Source organism: Adiantum capillus-veneris, chromosome 11, assembly GCF_014529385.1.
Source record: "Adiantum capillus-veneris isolate H3 chromosome 11, ASM1452938v2, whole genome shotgun sequence".
Taxonomy (NCBI): domain Eukaryota; kingdom Viridiplantae; phylum Streptophyta; class Polypodiopsida; order Polypodiales; family Pteridaceae; genus Adiantum; species Adiantum capillus-veneris.
The window spans coordinates 75,686,275-75,702,461 of NC_140941.1; the positions used below are offsets into that span (position 1 = coordinate 75,686,275).

The following is a 16,187-nucleotide window of genomic DNA, read 5'->3' on the forward strand; positions in this document are numbered from 1 at the left end:
TGTCACAAAACGGGAGCGTACACGAGCACTTAGAAAATCTGAAAATTATAATTCTTTGAAAACATGAGAGAAGGGAGAAGATCGACACAATATTGGGGACCAGAAGATGGGCTGGTCCCCCCCCCGTTAAGAGTATTCTTTTATTCAGGGAGAATTCTTATACAAGCACGAGAACCCGAGGAAACCCCTCCGTTCTGTAATCTTAGACCCGAAGATCGTGTTTTCCCGTAAAGGGCTTGGGCACAAGGCCGTTCCTTCCCGTAAGGGACTTAGGCGCGAAGCCGTACTTTCCCGTAAAGGACTTAGGCGTAAAGCCGTACTTTCCCATAAGGGACTTAGGCGTAAAGCCGTACTGCCTGTGAGGGGCCTTCCCAGAGACGAGAGATTCCTGCAAAACAAACCACACAGAGCAATAATTCTCAATGCGTATCAACACCTTATACCTGTCGCTCCTTGCTCGGAGGATCGACCTCCGTACTCAGTCGTCACGCGAGCACTTGCAAATTCCGTCGCCAGACTCTACTCCAAAACCCTAGCGCTGGTGCTTTTCTACTGCTTCCGGCTCTCTCAAACTGAAACGCGGGCTACCCTTTTATAGGGTCTGACACCCGACAGGAATAGAGGTCCAAAAGCAGAGCTTGGCGCTCCTAGAGAGAGGAGAGAGAAAATCGCGTTTTCTAGAGAGAGGAGAGAGAGAGAGATCGCAATTCAGCCCCCTGCATAGCTATTAGCACTGGCTTTTTTTATAAGAGCCTTGCTTGCTTTATTTTATTAATAAAGGGGCCGGTCACTTTATAAAATAAAGTGTGAACCTGTTCAAACTTTAAAAACTCACTCAATTAGTGAAAACAATGCTACACGGACACATTCTAGGCGTCCCGGAATGCAGGACACGACACAGATGCAATGAAGACACAGACTCCTCGCGGGAAAACATTTGTCCTTCCACAACTGTTCCTGCTTTTCGTAAAAAGCTTCATTGAACCCATCTTTATTCTTGTGCTTGCGTTCTTACGCGTACTTTCTTACTCAGTTCGGATTTCCTCCTTAGCCTACGGGATGCCCCCTTACTGATGCACCTGTCACCTATCATGTGACGCATCAGGGGCACTCGTAACCCGGCCCTTTCCACCGAACTTACGGAAACTCCTTCGCGATGTTTACTGTCACCCATCAAATGACACATCAGAGTTGTCCGTTCCTGATGGCAGTTCCTGTAGCTACAATCTTTTAACAGTTCTTAGTGCACATAATAAAATATCCTAAAAAAGAGATTTAATCATTAAAAATAAGAAAATAGTCCAATTAGCAACAGCATGGTGTCTAAACGAACTAATAAGAGAGTGCTCTGAGCAAAGAGGCCTTCCCAGCCACAATGTGGAAGCATCTGAACCGCACCTCGCAAGACTGCGTCCTAGTGTGAAGGAATGGCAGAGTCAATCTCAAGCACTCTGTCTGTTACCCCGCGACCAATGGCATAATGTTCTGCCACAAAATCTGCATCCAGCATACGTGTCTCATGAAACAACCGCATAGAGGCAGCAGGGCCAGTGTCCCAAGCAGCCCAATCAATGTGAGTCCTCTCTCCAAGCTGACGGGGTGGATTAACCGAAGAATCAAGAACTGCATCATTCCAAATGAGAGGCTGGCGCTCAATCTCCTCATGGCATAAGGGAGGTGAGCGTATGATAGCTCGTCGCATGGATACCCAAATCTGAAGGAGCGTCGGATGAAGGGTGAGAGAGTGCTGGTGCACAAGGGGGCATCCGTAAAGAGAAAACGATACTTTGTTTGCCAAGTATGGCCATCTCTAGTGCCGAGGCGTGGAGTCGCTGTGGAAAGAGCGGCCTGAAGAAGCATCTTCCAAGGTTCTTGGCCGGGAAAAAGACCCTGAACAATAAGCTTGGTAAGAAGGGCGCGGCTCTGTAATTCTGGATCAATAATGCCAAGGCCACCCGCTGACCTAGGACGAATAATCATGGACCAGCGAGCTCGAGCACGAGTATCAGTAGTCCCATCCGTGCCACTCCATAAAAAGTTCCGCACGAGTCTGCGGAGCTGAGCTATCACACCAGAATGTAGCATCCAACAGGAGGCCGTATACCATACTGTAGCCAGAATGACCTGGTTGGCGACCAATGCACGGCCAGCCAACGACAGATGACGTGAAGACCAATGACATAGCTTCCTGCGGATAGACTCTAGTACGGGTGCAAACTGCTGCTGTGAGGAAACGTCAAATCCAACCTAAAAGCCCACATATCTGCATGTCTGACCTGGCTGTAGCCATGTGAAACCATCAGTTACCCCCCAAGTAGGTATGTCATCACTGCCAACCAGTAACCCGTAGGATTTATGCCAGTTAATGCGTGCACCACTGGCAATGCAAAAAACCTCCAGGGCTCCCCGCATGGCATCAAGAGCTGCTAGCAAATAGCGCAACATCAGCATAGTGTCATCAGCAAACTCCTGATCGATAAGGTCCGGAGCTGAAGGTACTGGCATGGTCAAGCCACGAAATGCATGACTCTGAGCACGAAGAAAGTCGGACATAGTCTCTCCTACAAACAGATACAGATATGCTACTAAAGGACATCCCTGACGGACAGATCGAGAGAGCTCAAAACTGCGACTTACACGACCACCAATAGTAATAGCACTGCTGGCAGTCCTGAAGAGAGCGGAAATGCCTGAGATCCATCTCGAAGGGAAACCCATCCTGGCTAATGATCCTTCGAGAAACTCCCACTCAACACGATCGTATGCTTTCTCGAAGTCAAGGATGAAAAAAGCGAGAGGTTCAGAAGATGATCTGGCGCACTCTACTGCCTCATAAAAAGTGAAGATATTATCCAGTATGCATCGATCCATGACAAAGCCTGTCTGAGAAGTATGAATAATATCTGGTAAGCACGGTCGCAAGCGATGGCTGATCAGTAACGCTAATATCTTATAGACCGAAGGGAGTAGGGTAATAGGTCTCCACTGGCGGAGCTGAGTGGTGTCACCCCCTTTCGGAATAAGAGATATAAGACCTGAATAAAGATCCGGATGCATATATCTTGATGCAAAGACATCCTGACAACCACGAAGCAGTGGTATATGCAATACATCCCAATAGGTCAAAAAGAAAGCTCTAGTGAGGCCATCCTCGCCTGGACAGGAAGATGGATCTAGACTCTCGATAGCAGCATGAAGCTCTGCAAGTGTGAATGGAGCCAACAAGATCTCTGCCATAGTGTCTGTACAACGACGTGGTGTGTGATGCAAGATCTGCTCACGGGCAAGTAAAACCTCAGTAGTGCATACATCAGCAGTGAACAATGCCTCAAAATAATCTGCAGACATATTAAGAATAACATCAGGATGCATATGAAGTGTTCCCTGAGCATCGCACAAAGTCATGAGGGTGGTGCCAGGAGGGCGCTCTTTATATGCAACAAAGAAGTCCTTATTCATTCGATCAGCTTTAGCTATCCAATGAGATACTAAAGCATGATGAGTGAACTCAGACCTAGCCTCCTGTACGCGACGAATTTCCTGTGTGAGCTCTGTCTGTCTAGCAGCGAGATAAGCATCCTGAGGCCACTCCTCAAGCAAGCGTTGTGTGGAACCAAGAGGAATGTGGAGGTCAGACTCGCGTACTCTCAACTGACGATGAATATTAGCAGTCTGATCACGGCAGTAAATACTAGACTGAGTAATGCAATGGGCAAGGAACTCTCCAAGGGGACCACAATAAGAAGCACCCGTGGACCACAAGTCACGAATCTGCTACTGCAAAACTTCAGTGGTGAGAACACTGTCAGGGATGCGGCAGCCTCGTCTCTGTGCAGCGAATCTAGTGAAAGAGATAAACAATGAGATGGATAAATGATCTGAGAGGCTGGTCCCTCGCCAAATAGTAGTAAATCCACCTAGAGCTGCTGCCCAAGGGCCAATGTAAAAACGGTCAAGTCGCTCTAATAATCTTCCCTGCCGTCTTTGAAACCCCCACGAGTAATGAAGTGTAGCAGGATGGTGACCAAAAGAGGGTATGTGCCAGGCGTCAACACCTTGAATAGCTAGAAGAAATCGTTCCCAAGCTGGCTGCTCGTCTGGAGAAATGGATGATAGAACTAGAGGAGTGATCGATCGCCGGTCAGAGTCACTCTCGACGTTGTTGAAGTCGCCTCCAACAACCCAAGAGTCTACAGCAGGTAGAGTAGCAACCAAGGAGGACCAAAAAGTAGCTCTCTCTTGAGTAGTGGGTGCGGTGCATATACTGACATAAAACCAATGATAGTCCCGAATCCGGATAGAAACATAGACTGCTCTGCCAGCGACAAGGGTGCCATGCTGCTGAACCGATGCCAAGTATCGTGGCCCCACTGAAATGCATACACCGCAACTCTGTCCATGAATGCCCAGAGCAGGCTCCCAAAAAGTGTGAGCGCCCGAGGGCATGAGATTACCAAAGGGAGTGGCAATCTTATGCTCCTGTACTAGTAATATATCCACAGTGCCTACTACATGAGCGTGTAAATCTCTGCGAAGTAAAAGCTTACGTGAACCTCTTACCCGAGAAGTCTGTAAACCATTAGCATTCCAAGAAACTACATGTAAATCCATAGTCTGCATGAAAGAATTGGTAAAGCATCTGACTAACTGCGCATCTTCTTGGAGGCAGCTGGGCCATCCAAGGGATGAGCTTCTGGCGGGAGGAAAGCAACCCGCAAGCCCTCTCTAAAATATGGTGTCTCATTGCACCAACTGCGTACCTCAGCTTGTTTACATTGCATTACCGATGCTGCAGCTTTGACACCCCAAATGCGCATAGACATAGGAAGCACCACATCTGAGGATACATGAATGATCATAGGCAATGAATAGCAAGCATAAACGTCACTCCGTTCCATTGCACCAATACATGAAGGGAAGTGTGGAGACAATACATCTGGAGCGGAAGTAGACAACCATAAATTAAGCTGAGCCATAGTTTGTGCATGCACAAAATGCAGAACGTTTTCCTCGGACCATTCCTGAGCTGCATGGAATGGAAGGAAAAAGGAATGGGTAGGCTGAGAGCGACTGCCTGTTAAAGAGGGAACACAACCTGGCTTGTGATGCGTAAGGTAGAGTTGCACCCGCAATGGTCCTTCTGAGTCACCGCACATTTCAGCCCGATGCGTGCCCCAGGAAAGAGGGCGAGAGCTGAGAAAACTGCGTGGGACGTAAGTATGAGCTGCTGAGGGAGGGGGTGGACCAAAAGGTGGAGGGGGGGGAGTAAGGGCGAGAGGGAGAGGAGGAAAAGGGAGAGGTAGTAGCGGTGAATGATCCATCTGCATGGGAATAGGGACCTCGGGAATAGGGGAAGGAGCGGGCAGCGGAATGGCAAGTGAAGGAGGAGCTGGTAGCAGAGGTAAGTGATCCTGGGGAGTTAACACTGGGGGTTGCATGCGGGGTGGGTTGCTGACGAGGATGGAAGGAATGGTTACGACCTACCGTCTGCCATGCAGTCTCAGTAGGAACTGAAGCAGGGGGAGGAACATGGAGGGTTGAAGCTCTGGGAGCACCCTTAGGCTGCTGAGGTGCTCGAGTAGTAGTAGTAGGAACCGGCTGTGGATGCTGACCACGTGGCTGAGCATGGGTGCCACGAGCCGGCTGTTGTTGTCGCCGATGGCGTGGCTGAGTGGGGCAATCGCGTGCCAAGTGTCCCATCTGGTGACAACGTAAGCACTGTCCTGGGCGGCTAGTGACTACCATTCGGCAAGAATAGTCTCGATCACGCACAGCCACAGTAATTGTATCTCGTAATGAAGTATCCCCAAACACCAGGACCTGAATGCGAGGTGGACCAGATGAGAAGATGCAGGATCCTGGAACTACTGTGCCAAAATGAGCAGCAATCATCTGAAGGAGATGCTCATCAATAAAATGGAGAGGCATATCCGGGAAGGAAAGTGTCAGAGGGAATCTGGGAATAAGATGCCGACTGTCAAACTCCTCAGTAGTAAACTCGGGATACCACCTTGTCAAGTATATCATTCTGCGATCAGAGAGTATCGGAGAGCGAGCCAGGAGAGCTGAGGCAGTGGCGGGATCTGAAAGACGTACCATGAATATGCCTCTGCCAAGTAATGTAAGTTCCGAGACCCGTCCCTGAGTAGTGCCCAATGCAGTCTGACACCAATCACGTATAGAAGAGCGAGGTGGAGACTGTCCAATCATCCGGCCAACCAAGGCATGCTGTGCCAAGTGTTGAATTTTGGAGTCAATGCGTGTCAACAGGTCACCAGTACAATCCACGCGACAGGCAAGTGGTGATGGAGCGCCGTGTGTAGCACTCAAGACCGGCAAAGCCACCATGAAGAATGGGCGAGGCTGGCAAACGAGAAAAGCAAGACCCGAAGTGAAGATTGGACTCTTTCTCTCTCTCTCTCTTTCTCTCTTTCTCTCCTTCCCTTGCAAGTAGTAGAAAGATGCAGACGGTGAAGGTTTGAAACAGGTAGGGTTGGCGGACTGTTAGGGTTTCGAGGAATTAGGGTTTCACACAATTAGGGTTGACAGATGGGACTGTTAGGGTTAGGGTTTCACGAAAGTAGGGGTTGAGGAGGGGGACTGCAGGTACTCGCAGGCTGTGACACGCAGGGCAGCTGAGCACGTGGCGGCAGACTGCAGGCAGCAGAGCGCGTGGCGGCGGGCTGCAGGCAGGAGACGCGGCGGCGGCAGGCTGCAGATAGGGGGGTACGCGGCGGTGGCAGGATGCAGGTAGGGGGGTGCGCGGCGGCGGCAAGATGCAGGCAATAGGGTTCGCGGCAGGCTTTAGGTAGCACCCCTCTCTCTCTCTCTCTCTCAATAGGGTTCGCGGCAGGCTGCAGGTAGCACCTCTCTCTCTCTCTCTCTCTCTCTCTCTCTCTCTCTCTCTCTCTCTCTCTCTCTCTCTCTGGAAAAAGTCAGGGCTGTATATTACTGAGTACAAAATAATCCCAGCGGATGCCAAAATAGCCTATCATGTGGGGTGTACAAGCTGAATGTAAGGAGGAGAGCCACTATAGTGACTACTCGACTAGAACAATCTCATGGTGGTCGGTGTGAGGAGTGGAGGAGAAACCACTGAGGAGGGGCATAATGCCAAGTAATCTGACCACCTGTCAGTGTGAAGAGGAGTGGGGATCTTGCCCAACGCCGAAGGAAGGCAAATCGACGAGCCTCAGCTGCTCTAGATGTACCGGAGGACGAATCCCATTGCCAAATCAGGGTGTGAATGATGTCCAGCCAAATGGCAGTGAGGATATCCTGAAGGAGCTGTGGAGCCGCACTGAGAATGTGAAGACAACGAGCTCTCCAAATATTCCATAGTGTAATACTAGTGATGACTGAGAAAACTGCATCACGTGTCTGAGTATCCCCCTGCCAAGCAATCTGTGGTAGCAAAGCCAAAGTCCCTCGCCGATAACCAGTCGAGGTAAGCATGAAGGTTGGATCTGTGGCTGAGCCCTCGTAGAAAAGATGCGGGCCGGGCATCGGCATCAACCATGAGACAGATCCCCAAGTAAGAAATCCATGATGAACGCCTGTTCTGCTGAGTAGAGAGCAAACTGCAAGCCACACTACATGGGAAGTTGAGCATGACCAAAGACAGTGGGCAGGTGACTCAAGTTGGCGCAAAGGGCAGCGAGTACATAACGGATCATGACCCATAGTAGCTAGCCAAGTCCCAACTGGTAGTCTCGCATGAGCAATCATCCACATGAAAAAGGAAATACGACGAGCAACATGTAAATCCCAGATGGCGAACCAAAACTGTTGCAGATAGGCATGGGAGAGGCCTAAATGTAACCAGAAGCGCATACGAGTGGGCTGCTCTGGTTGCTGTCTCATCAATGCTAATCTTCCAATCCTGACAGTGTACTCAAAGAAGGATATAGGTGCACCTGTGGGGTCTGAGTGAGGCCAATGCCACTCTCCTGGGTCCCAATAAAGCTGCGATAGGGCATGACCCTCCCACACCCAAAGCCTCCAAAGTGCAGCATCAGCGGAAGCATAACGGGGGTCAACACAACGATGCTTCCCGCGTGAGCCAACTACTCGTATGGCCTCCCATCGAGCGCCAGGGGAGATAAGTAGTGGAGAAGTGGCAGCATATGTCAATCTAGCATGAATCCTCTGAGAGTTGTCAGTATCAACTGTGAATAGCATGATGTCCAAACGAACTAATAAGAGAGTGCTCTGGTCAAAGAGGCCTTCCTAGCCACAATGAGGGGGCATCTGAACCGTGCCTCGCATGACTGCATCCCACTGTGAAGGAACGGCAGAATCAATCTCAAGCAGTCGTCTGGCACCCCGCGACCAATGTCATAATGTTCTGCCACAAAATCTGCATCCAGCATACGTGTCTCATGAAACAACTGCATAGAGGCAGCAGGGCCAGAGTCCCAAGCAGCCCAATCAATGTGAGTCCTCTCTCCAAGCTGACGAGGTGGATTAACCAAAGAATCAAGAACTGTAGCATTCCAAATGAGAGGCTGGCGCTCAATCTCCTCACGACATGAGGGAGGTGAGCGTACGATAGCCCGTCTCATGGAAACCCAAATCTGAAGGAGCGATCGGAGAAAGGGTGAGAGGGTGGAAGTGGACAAGGGGGCATCCGTAAAGAGAAAACGATACCCTGAATGCCAAGTATGACCGTCTCTAGTGCCGAGTCGTGGAGTCACTGTGCAAAGAGCAGCCTAAAGAAGCATCTTCCAAGGTTCTCTCTCTCTCTCTCTCTCTCTCTCTCTCTCTCTCTCTCTCTCTCTCTCTCTCTCTCTCTCTCTCTCTCTCTCTAAGTCTCAACACCTTCATTCACAATGTCAATTCACTTTGTTTGTGATCATTGCACTCTCTTAGTAAAGGAACGGAAGGCTCTCCCATCCGTAAGTAAAAGGAACCCTTGAGCACAGTTCGGAGCACTCATCTTGAGCAAAGTTCAACATTCACTTCTGTTGCACCTTACATTGGTATCAGAGCTTTGGCAGTGTTCTGTATCACTCAAGGAAAGAACCACAAGAATTTTATTTTTTTGCTTGTTGCGGTCGCACGTAACCCAAGTCCACTTGGGCATGTCGATTCCTAATCGTGTTTTGAAGAGTGACGGGTAACCCAAGAAAGAAGGGCTTGTCCGGCCTTCCCTTGTTCCTCGTTTCACTCATTGAGAGCGGACCGTGCACTTAGCGGCCGGCCAATCGACGTGAGGTGGGAAAAAACAACCTTGGTGTGAGCGCAAGGCCGCCAAGGGGTGCGCTCACAGGGAAGAGTCGAGCCTTCTCTAACACAAATTGCAAGCTAAAGAACTCAAGAACCTCAAGAACCTCAAGTCCTCAAAAACCCAAGAACCTCAAGACCCCAACTTCCTCGCGAACTTCAGTATCCAAGATCTTAGTGTGTGGTCATCACCCGAAGCGGAATGGATACCTTGCGTGTAACAAACTGCTGACGTGTCAAAGCCCTGAAGAATGGAGCCAACTTGCAGATGCCGGCCGAGGGGCCTAAACCCTAAGAGAACAAGTAACAGAAGAAGAAGTCCTAGCAACTTATGGGGACCCCGTCCGATGGGGCCCCAACGACATAAATAAACTAAAAGAAAGCAGGATCCACACGGGGGGGGAAAAAATTGATGTGGCAGATTTTCGAAAATTATGATGGCATGATGACGTGGCAAGCTGTACGGATTTCCGTGTTTTGCGCTGGCATCATGATGTGGCAGTTGTACGGACTTCCATAAATTACGCTAGCAGCTTTTTGGCATTGCTTTTGAACCAGAAGCTTTTAAGTTTTAAAGGCTTTTCACTGTAACTGCTTTTTAGGCCAAGGACCTTTAAATATGAGGTTAGGGCTCATTCTCTGGCATGCTTCCTGGAGAAGGTGTAGAGTTTGGAGTACCGGCTTGTACTATGTTGATGCAATATAAAGAAATACCAAAAGGGGCACCAAGGTTTGGGGCCTCTAGGGTGGAATTCCGCCACTCCGTGTCGCGTGTCGTCTCTCTCTTTAAGTTAGTTGTTATTGAAGTGCTAAAAGTCTGTTCAGTTTGTTCTTTTCTATTGGCACGTGGTTCAGTCTGTTCTTTTCTATTGGCACGTGGTGCCCGTCTTGTGACAGTGGTATCAGAGCATGAGGTGTGTGCTTTTTTGAAAGCATACCGGTCCCACAAAAGAGGAGACAGAGCAAACCAGAGACTTTTGGAATTTTAGCTTCGTGCTCCGACCCCGGGCTTACTAGCCACTACCACCCTTACTTCATCCCGCATCGGGCGCGCTCCCTTCTTCACCGCTCATGTGTTACGTGGCATAAGCCATTAAGATCACTTGCAAGAGAAGGATCCAAGATTTGTTTCAAGCTGTTGTTTTTCTTAGAGACAGTACCATGCAGATGTTGATAGCTACCAAGCAGCATACTCCAAGTACTTGGCAAGCTTTCAAGAAAAATTTTGCCCGAAGTTACATGGTTTCTGGCATCTTTCTTCAAAGTGCAACTTCTGGCAGAGTGGGGTATCCTGAAATGCTTGCCATGGAAACCCTAGCAGATTATAACTTGAAATTTCTCGACATCTCTCAATAGATGTCTCTTCACGAGCAGATGACCTTGGAGATCCAGTGCGATTGCTACCTTGGGACTACCATCGCCGCCAACGAAAACACTCTGTGTCCAAGAGCTGATGGACCATGCTGTGCTCGGCTACGACCTCATGGAAAGAACCTAACCCTAATTTTTGGTGCAGGTTTCAGGATGGAAAGTTAGCCGACTTGTCGAGCTCGGCTGATTTCGAGATTGCTTTTTAAATTTGAATTTTGTCTGAGAATCTGTTTGAGAACTTGTTTGGTGATCCTTTTTGGAATTTCTTTGAAATGGATGCTATCTGTTTAAAACCTGTCTTGGTGCCGATTTCAATTGTTTGACTCTGGTTTTACTACTGGTTTCAATGATTGGTGATTTTACTCCCGGGTGGAGGGTGAGAAATGATATTTGAGAATGCTTGTTCATACTCATGGCCCGGACCCTTGTGGTTATATGCGGGGAGAGTATTGAATGATTGAAAAGTGTTTTTTTTACTCATGGCCCGGACCCTTGTGGTCACTTACGGGGGGAGTATTATTGTTGTTACTCATGGCCCGGACCTGCATGGTTATGTACAGGGGGAGTATTAAGAAGTCTGAGCAATGGTTACTCTCAGCACCTCCAAACGACGCAGTCTGCCATCTGGGGAGTGTTTGGTTGTAAAAGGCCTCTATATCTCATGGCCCGGACCTTTTTTAGGTTATTTGCAGGAGGAGTGATGAGGGAGTCGTTGAACAGCTCATAGCCCGAACTTGGATGGTTATTTGCAGGGGGAGTGTTCATCGGCGGCTTTATGTTTCTATGTCTTGTAACATGTATATGTGAGCATTTGTGTTGCATTGTGATGTGCCAACCACTGAATATTTCTAATTGGATGAGATTGCCTGGGTATGTAATTTTAGTGCATCAAGACACCTGTGGAAGATCAGTAAGGTCTAAGTGTGATGGCTAATTTTACTACGCCGGAATATCAAGAGTTCCGATCTAGACGAAAGGAGAAGCTAACTTCTTGATCAAAAGAGCCGAAAGGAGAAGCTAACTCCTTAACAAAAAGAGCAAACTGATTGTCCCTCGGAATGCCCTCGAAAATTTTTGAACTAACTTGAGTTGTTTTGCAGATATGTTGTAATCGCGTACGATTTGTAACAAACTGTTGACGTGTCAAAGCCTTGAAGAATGGAGCCAACTTGCAGATGTCGGCCGAGGGGCCTAAACCCTAAGAGAACAAGTAACAGAAGAAGAAGAAGTCCTACCAACTTATGGGGACCCTGTCCGATGGGCCCCCAGTGACATAAAGAAACTAAAATAAAGCAGAATCCACACGGAAAAAAAAAAAAAAACTAATGACGTGGCAGATTTCCGAAAATTGCGCTCGCATGATGACGTGGCAGGCTGTACGGATTTCCACGTTTTGCGCTGGCATGATGATGTGGCAGCTATACAGACTTCCGTAAATTACGCTGGCAGCTTTTTGGCATTGCTTTTGGACCAGAAGCTTTTGAGTTTTAAAGGCTTTTCACTATAACTGCTTTTTAGGCCAAGGGCCTTTAAATATGAGGTTAGGGCTCATTCTCTAGCATGCTTCCTGGAGAAGGTGCAGAGTTTGGAGTACCGGCTTGTACTATGTTGATGCAATATAAATAAATACCGAAAGGAGCGCCAAGGTTTGGGGCCAATACTCTCTGGGGTGGAATTCCGCCACTCCGTGTCGCATGTCGTCTCTCTTTCAGTTCAATTGTTATTGAAGTGCTAAAAGTCTGTTCAGTCTGTTCTTTTCTATTGGCACGTGGAGCCCGTCTTGTGACAGTGGTGTTCAGTATGTTCTTTTCTATTGGCACGTGGTGCCCATCTTGTGACATTGCGTGAAGGTGATGAGCATGGAGATAGTGAAGAAGAATTTTCCCCATCATGAGGTTTTTCCGACCCTCCCCCTTCCCCATCTACGCCACGGTTTGCACCAAATCCGATGGAGGCTTTGGTCAAGTCGATGATGGACATGATGCTAAAACAAGAGGCGCAACGCGCTACCTTGCATCACGAGCGCGAAGAACGACGGTTAGCCTTGGAGCGTGAGCATGAGCGAGCGCGCTTAGCGGCCGAAGAAAGAAGGGTAGCCTTGGAGTGTAAGCATGAGCGTGAGCAAGCACGCTAAGCGGCCGAAGAAACACGAGCAGCCTTGGAGTTAGAGCGTGAGGCGCAAAGAGACCAACGCATGCAAGAGTTGGTCTACAGGTACTCACCTCGAAGCCCGATCCGGTCAAAGATGTTGGCAGTTCATCAGGTAGCACAAGCAGAGATTCGGACTCCAACAACCCCGTCACTGAGAAGTTGACGTTCATTAAGTATGACGGTAAGATGGATGCTACTATTATTCACTCTTGGTTGCATCAATTCAATGCTTACTTTGCGTCAACTAAGAAAACAAGAAATAGCAAGGTTTTGACGGCAGCCATGTACCTTGCCGGTGATACCATTAACTGGTATCACGCATGGCAAGAGGCACAGTTGACCGCGCACCTATAGGAGGCCGAAGAAGGCGTGCCCCTTTCCTTCAATTGGGCCGACTTCCAAGACAAGCTCTAGGCACGGTTTACGCCACCTCAATACCTAGCACGGTTGAAAGACGATTGGCATGGTCTCAAGCAAAATGGTATGCCAGTTATGTCTTTCTCTAATCGTGCTTTGCAGCTCGGCACCCAATTACGCAAATCGGATGATGAGCGCAAAGAGGCATTCCTTTTTGGGTTGGACGAGTATATCAAGTTTGATGTCGAAGTACTCGATCCAATCGATCTCAACAAGGCGGTAGCGATTGCTCTCGCACAGGAGATGAAGCACAACAAAGGAAAAGTTTTATTAACTAATAGAACGATCTTTTTCTCGGGGAAAAAAAACATCCTCGACAAAAACTACCTATTCTACAAAACTTCTAGCAGTTCTTGAATTACATGTCGCCGCCATTGATGCCTCAAAGGTTTCATCCTCCAACACCAACAGTGCAAGAGCTTTATTACATGTTGCCGCCATTGATCACACTTCTTATCTTTGTCCACACAAAAGGGATAAATGTCGCATGCACATGGCTGCACGTGGCTTTGTGTGCCACATGGACATGCTTCATCGACTTCCAGAGCCAGTTTTCCCCTTCTTCCTAGATAGGAGTGTCTAGAATCCTAGGAGAACTAGTACCGGCAATTTTGTGAGCCTGTTCGCAGGACCTGCATGTCCAGACGAGTCCATTAGATTACGTTTTCCAGTTTTGGAACCCTCTTGCATAAATGGTTTGTACACGCGTTTTGATAGATGTTGTTACACTACGGTGGGCATCTGGCATGAAAGTGCATATAGTTTTAGGTTAGAGCGATCCAACGAGCCATTTCCCATGTCGGTCGGATTCTCGGGTGGCAGATGTACGTGGCAGATGTGCGACAGTTTCACCCGATAGTTAGGCCTCGTCAAAATTTTAGTAATTAATCATTGTTAATGATTTATTTGTTGGGTTTGGTGGATGGTTTGCCCTACCTAGCCCTTAGCAGATTTATAACCTGCAAATCTCACCTATAAAGGGAGCCAAGGGTCTAGTGTTTCAGTCAGAAGTGGGAGCGCTAGCAAGGAGTGCAGATCAGCCTCAGCGTTTTGCTAGGAACTGCCAGATCAGCACCAGCATTTTCAGATCAGCTTTCAGCCCTGACCTTTTTGCAGAATTCAGCAGATCAGCCCAAGCGCTTGCAGAATTCAGCACAGCAGCCAGCGTTTTCAGATTTCATCCCCTTTCCATCGCCGGAAACAGCTTGTATCTGCCTTCGCAATCTCCCCGTTGCGGTCTGGTACTTCAGCAGCCCATCGAACCATCGGGAGTGCAAATCAGCCCCAAATCTACCCCTTGGTGGCCATCCGCAATCCCACATCGAGAAGAATTCAAGGTGCATCAAAACAGCCCCGGAAGTGCCTCGTCTTGAGGAGTTACCGCTGCAACACTCATCATTCAAGTCAGTAGACTCTGCACTTGAGGTATTGCATGTGTGTACATTCCATTTACGCAATCAAAAGTCAATACCACATTGGCAACGGTGTTTTTTTTTTGGGGGGGGGAGGGTTTGGTTGGGACCCCATCGGGCATCATTCTCCTCTTTTCTCTCTTTCTCTCTCCCTCTACACATCTCTAATGCACTCTCTCATTCCCTCTCGTCAAGTAAAAGGAACCAGCATTTAAGCCAAAAGGAATCACTAACGCAAGAGAGAAGACATTGGTTGAAATCTTAGGCAATGTAGCACATATGCAAGAGCCATCGCCAATAAAGAGATTATTCACACCATCAACCATAGCACAAATAGAAGATATTGCACAGATGGAGAAAGCATTCCATAGAGCTAGTTCCACATCTCCAACCCACTCCTCTTCAGCCACGGCCCACAACCTCAAGCTCTAATGGAGTTGGGAGGGGCAATAACCTAGAGCAAGTCTTATCAAAATATGGCACTTTTGTTACCAGCCACCCTTCCTGTTCCTGGACCACTTTCTAAAATGTTACCCAATATTACAGCAGGCCAGAAGATAGATTTTTTACTATCTCAAGAGTAGATAATTTCTCTTGATTTTGCACTACTAATAAAATCATATCCCATTCTCGGGGAAGGCCAGAACAAGGATCTACATCACAACAAAGCAAAGGTCACCTTTCTGATGCACCAAAGCAGGCAATCATGGCTATGCTAGTCGAGCCTACACAACAAACTAACCTCATGTATTTTTCTTGTTGTCAATTGAAAAAGGTTAATCATGACTATGTAAATGCAAGCTGTGATGCTTTGGTAAAAGCAAGTACCCAGCCTCTGGGAGTCCTTTACCCAGCAAGCAGCACGACAGCTGATGAATACCAATAACCTGTCTACTGCATTAAAAGGTTCCATTTCAGACTCTAAATATAGAAAAGCTTACCTAAAAAATCCACCCCGTACATTGCACGCTACATTCCTTGCCACGCAGAGTACTGGAACCAAACTATTTGTCTGCTGGAAGAAACACTGACTAAATCACAAGGTTGAACTACACATCCAGCCAAACAACTCAAACCAGGCTCTCAGAGACAGTAATACCTCAGCCTGTGGAGCATAATAAGGTGCAAAGGCTGGGACCACATGAACCTGCGGCTGATCACGATCCTCCCAAACCTTAAGTCGATCATCGATAACCATTGCCATTTTTGGATGACAGTAGCCATTAGCAAACATGTTTGTCAATGATTTCTTTGAGCCTGCTAGACAGAGACAAACTGAGGACAAACTGGGCAACAAATGACAAGCTCTAAAGAATGTAATAGAAATTGTGATGCCCATATATTCAAACTAAGTCATTCACCTGACTTGACACAGACAACTCGATCAATCATCTCCTTTGAACTAAGAAGTTGAGCATCCGGATCGAGCAATCTCCACATCTCTAATGCATATTCCTTTTCAGACATTGTACACACAAAGACTTCAAAACGTTTTCTTCCTTTGGCAGTCAAGTAGCTTCGAAGGTCCTCCCATGCTGGTCGCAATCGCACAAGCACACTGGTATCCCGTATCTGCAACATCATTCAAGAAAACTCGCAATCTTCTCTCAC

General features: G+C 48.0%; 1 protein-coding gene across 9 annotated transcripts in view; it reads right to left on the reverse strand.

Moving 5' to 3' along the window:
- Nucleotides 1–16,187, reverse strand: part of LOC147447465 (RNA polymerase II C-terminal domain phosphatase-like 2) — a 92,296-nt gene that overhangs the window by 73,680 nt on the left and 2,429 nt on the right. For 7 of the 9 annotated variants that reach the window (XM_086523258.1, XM_086523259.1, XM_086523256.1 and 4 more), the window contains exons 3-5: nucleotides 15,938–16,148; nucleotides 15,676–15,833; nucleotides 15,518–15,591 (exon numbers count right to left, since the gene is read on the reverse strand). In XM_086523258.1, the coding sequence (XP_086379384.1) occupies nucleotides 15,518–15,591; nucleotides 15,676–15,833; nucleotides 15,938–16,148 (443 nt within the window). The remainder of the gene's footprint in view (nucleotides 1–15,517; nucleotides 15,592–15,675; nucleotides 15,834–15,937; nucleotides 16,149–16,187) is intronic. The other 2 variants (XM_086523253.1, XM_086523255.1) reach the window with 1 other exon arrangement.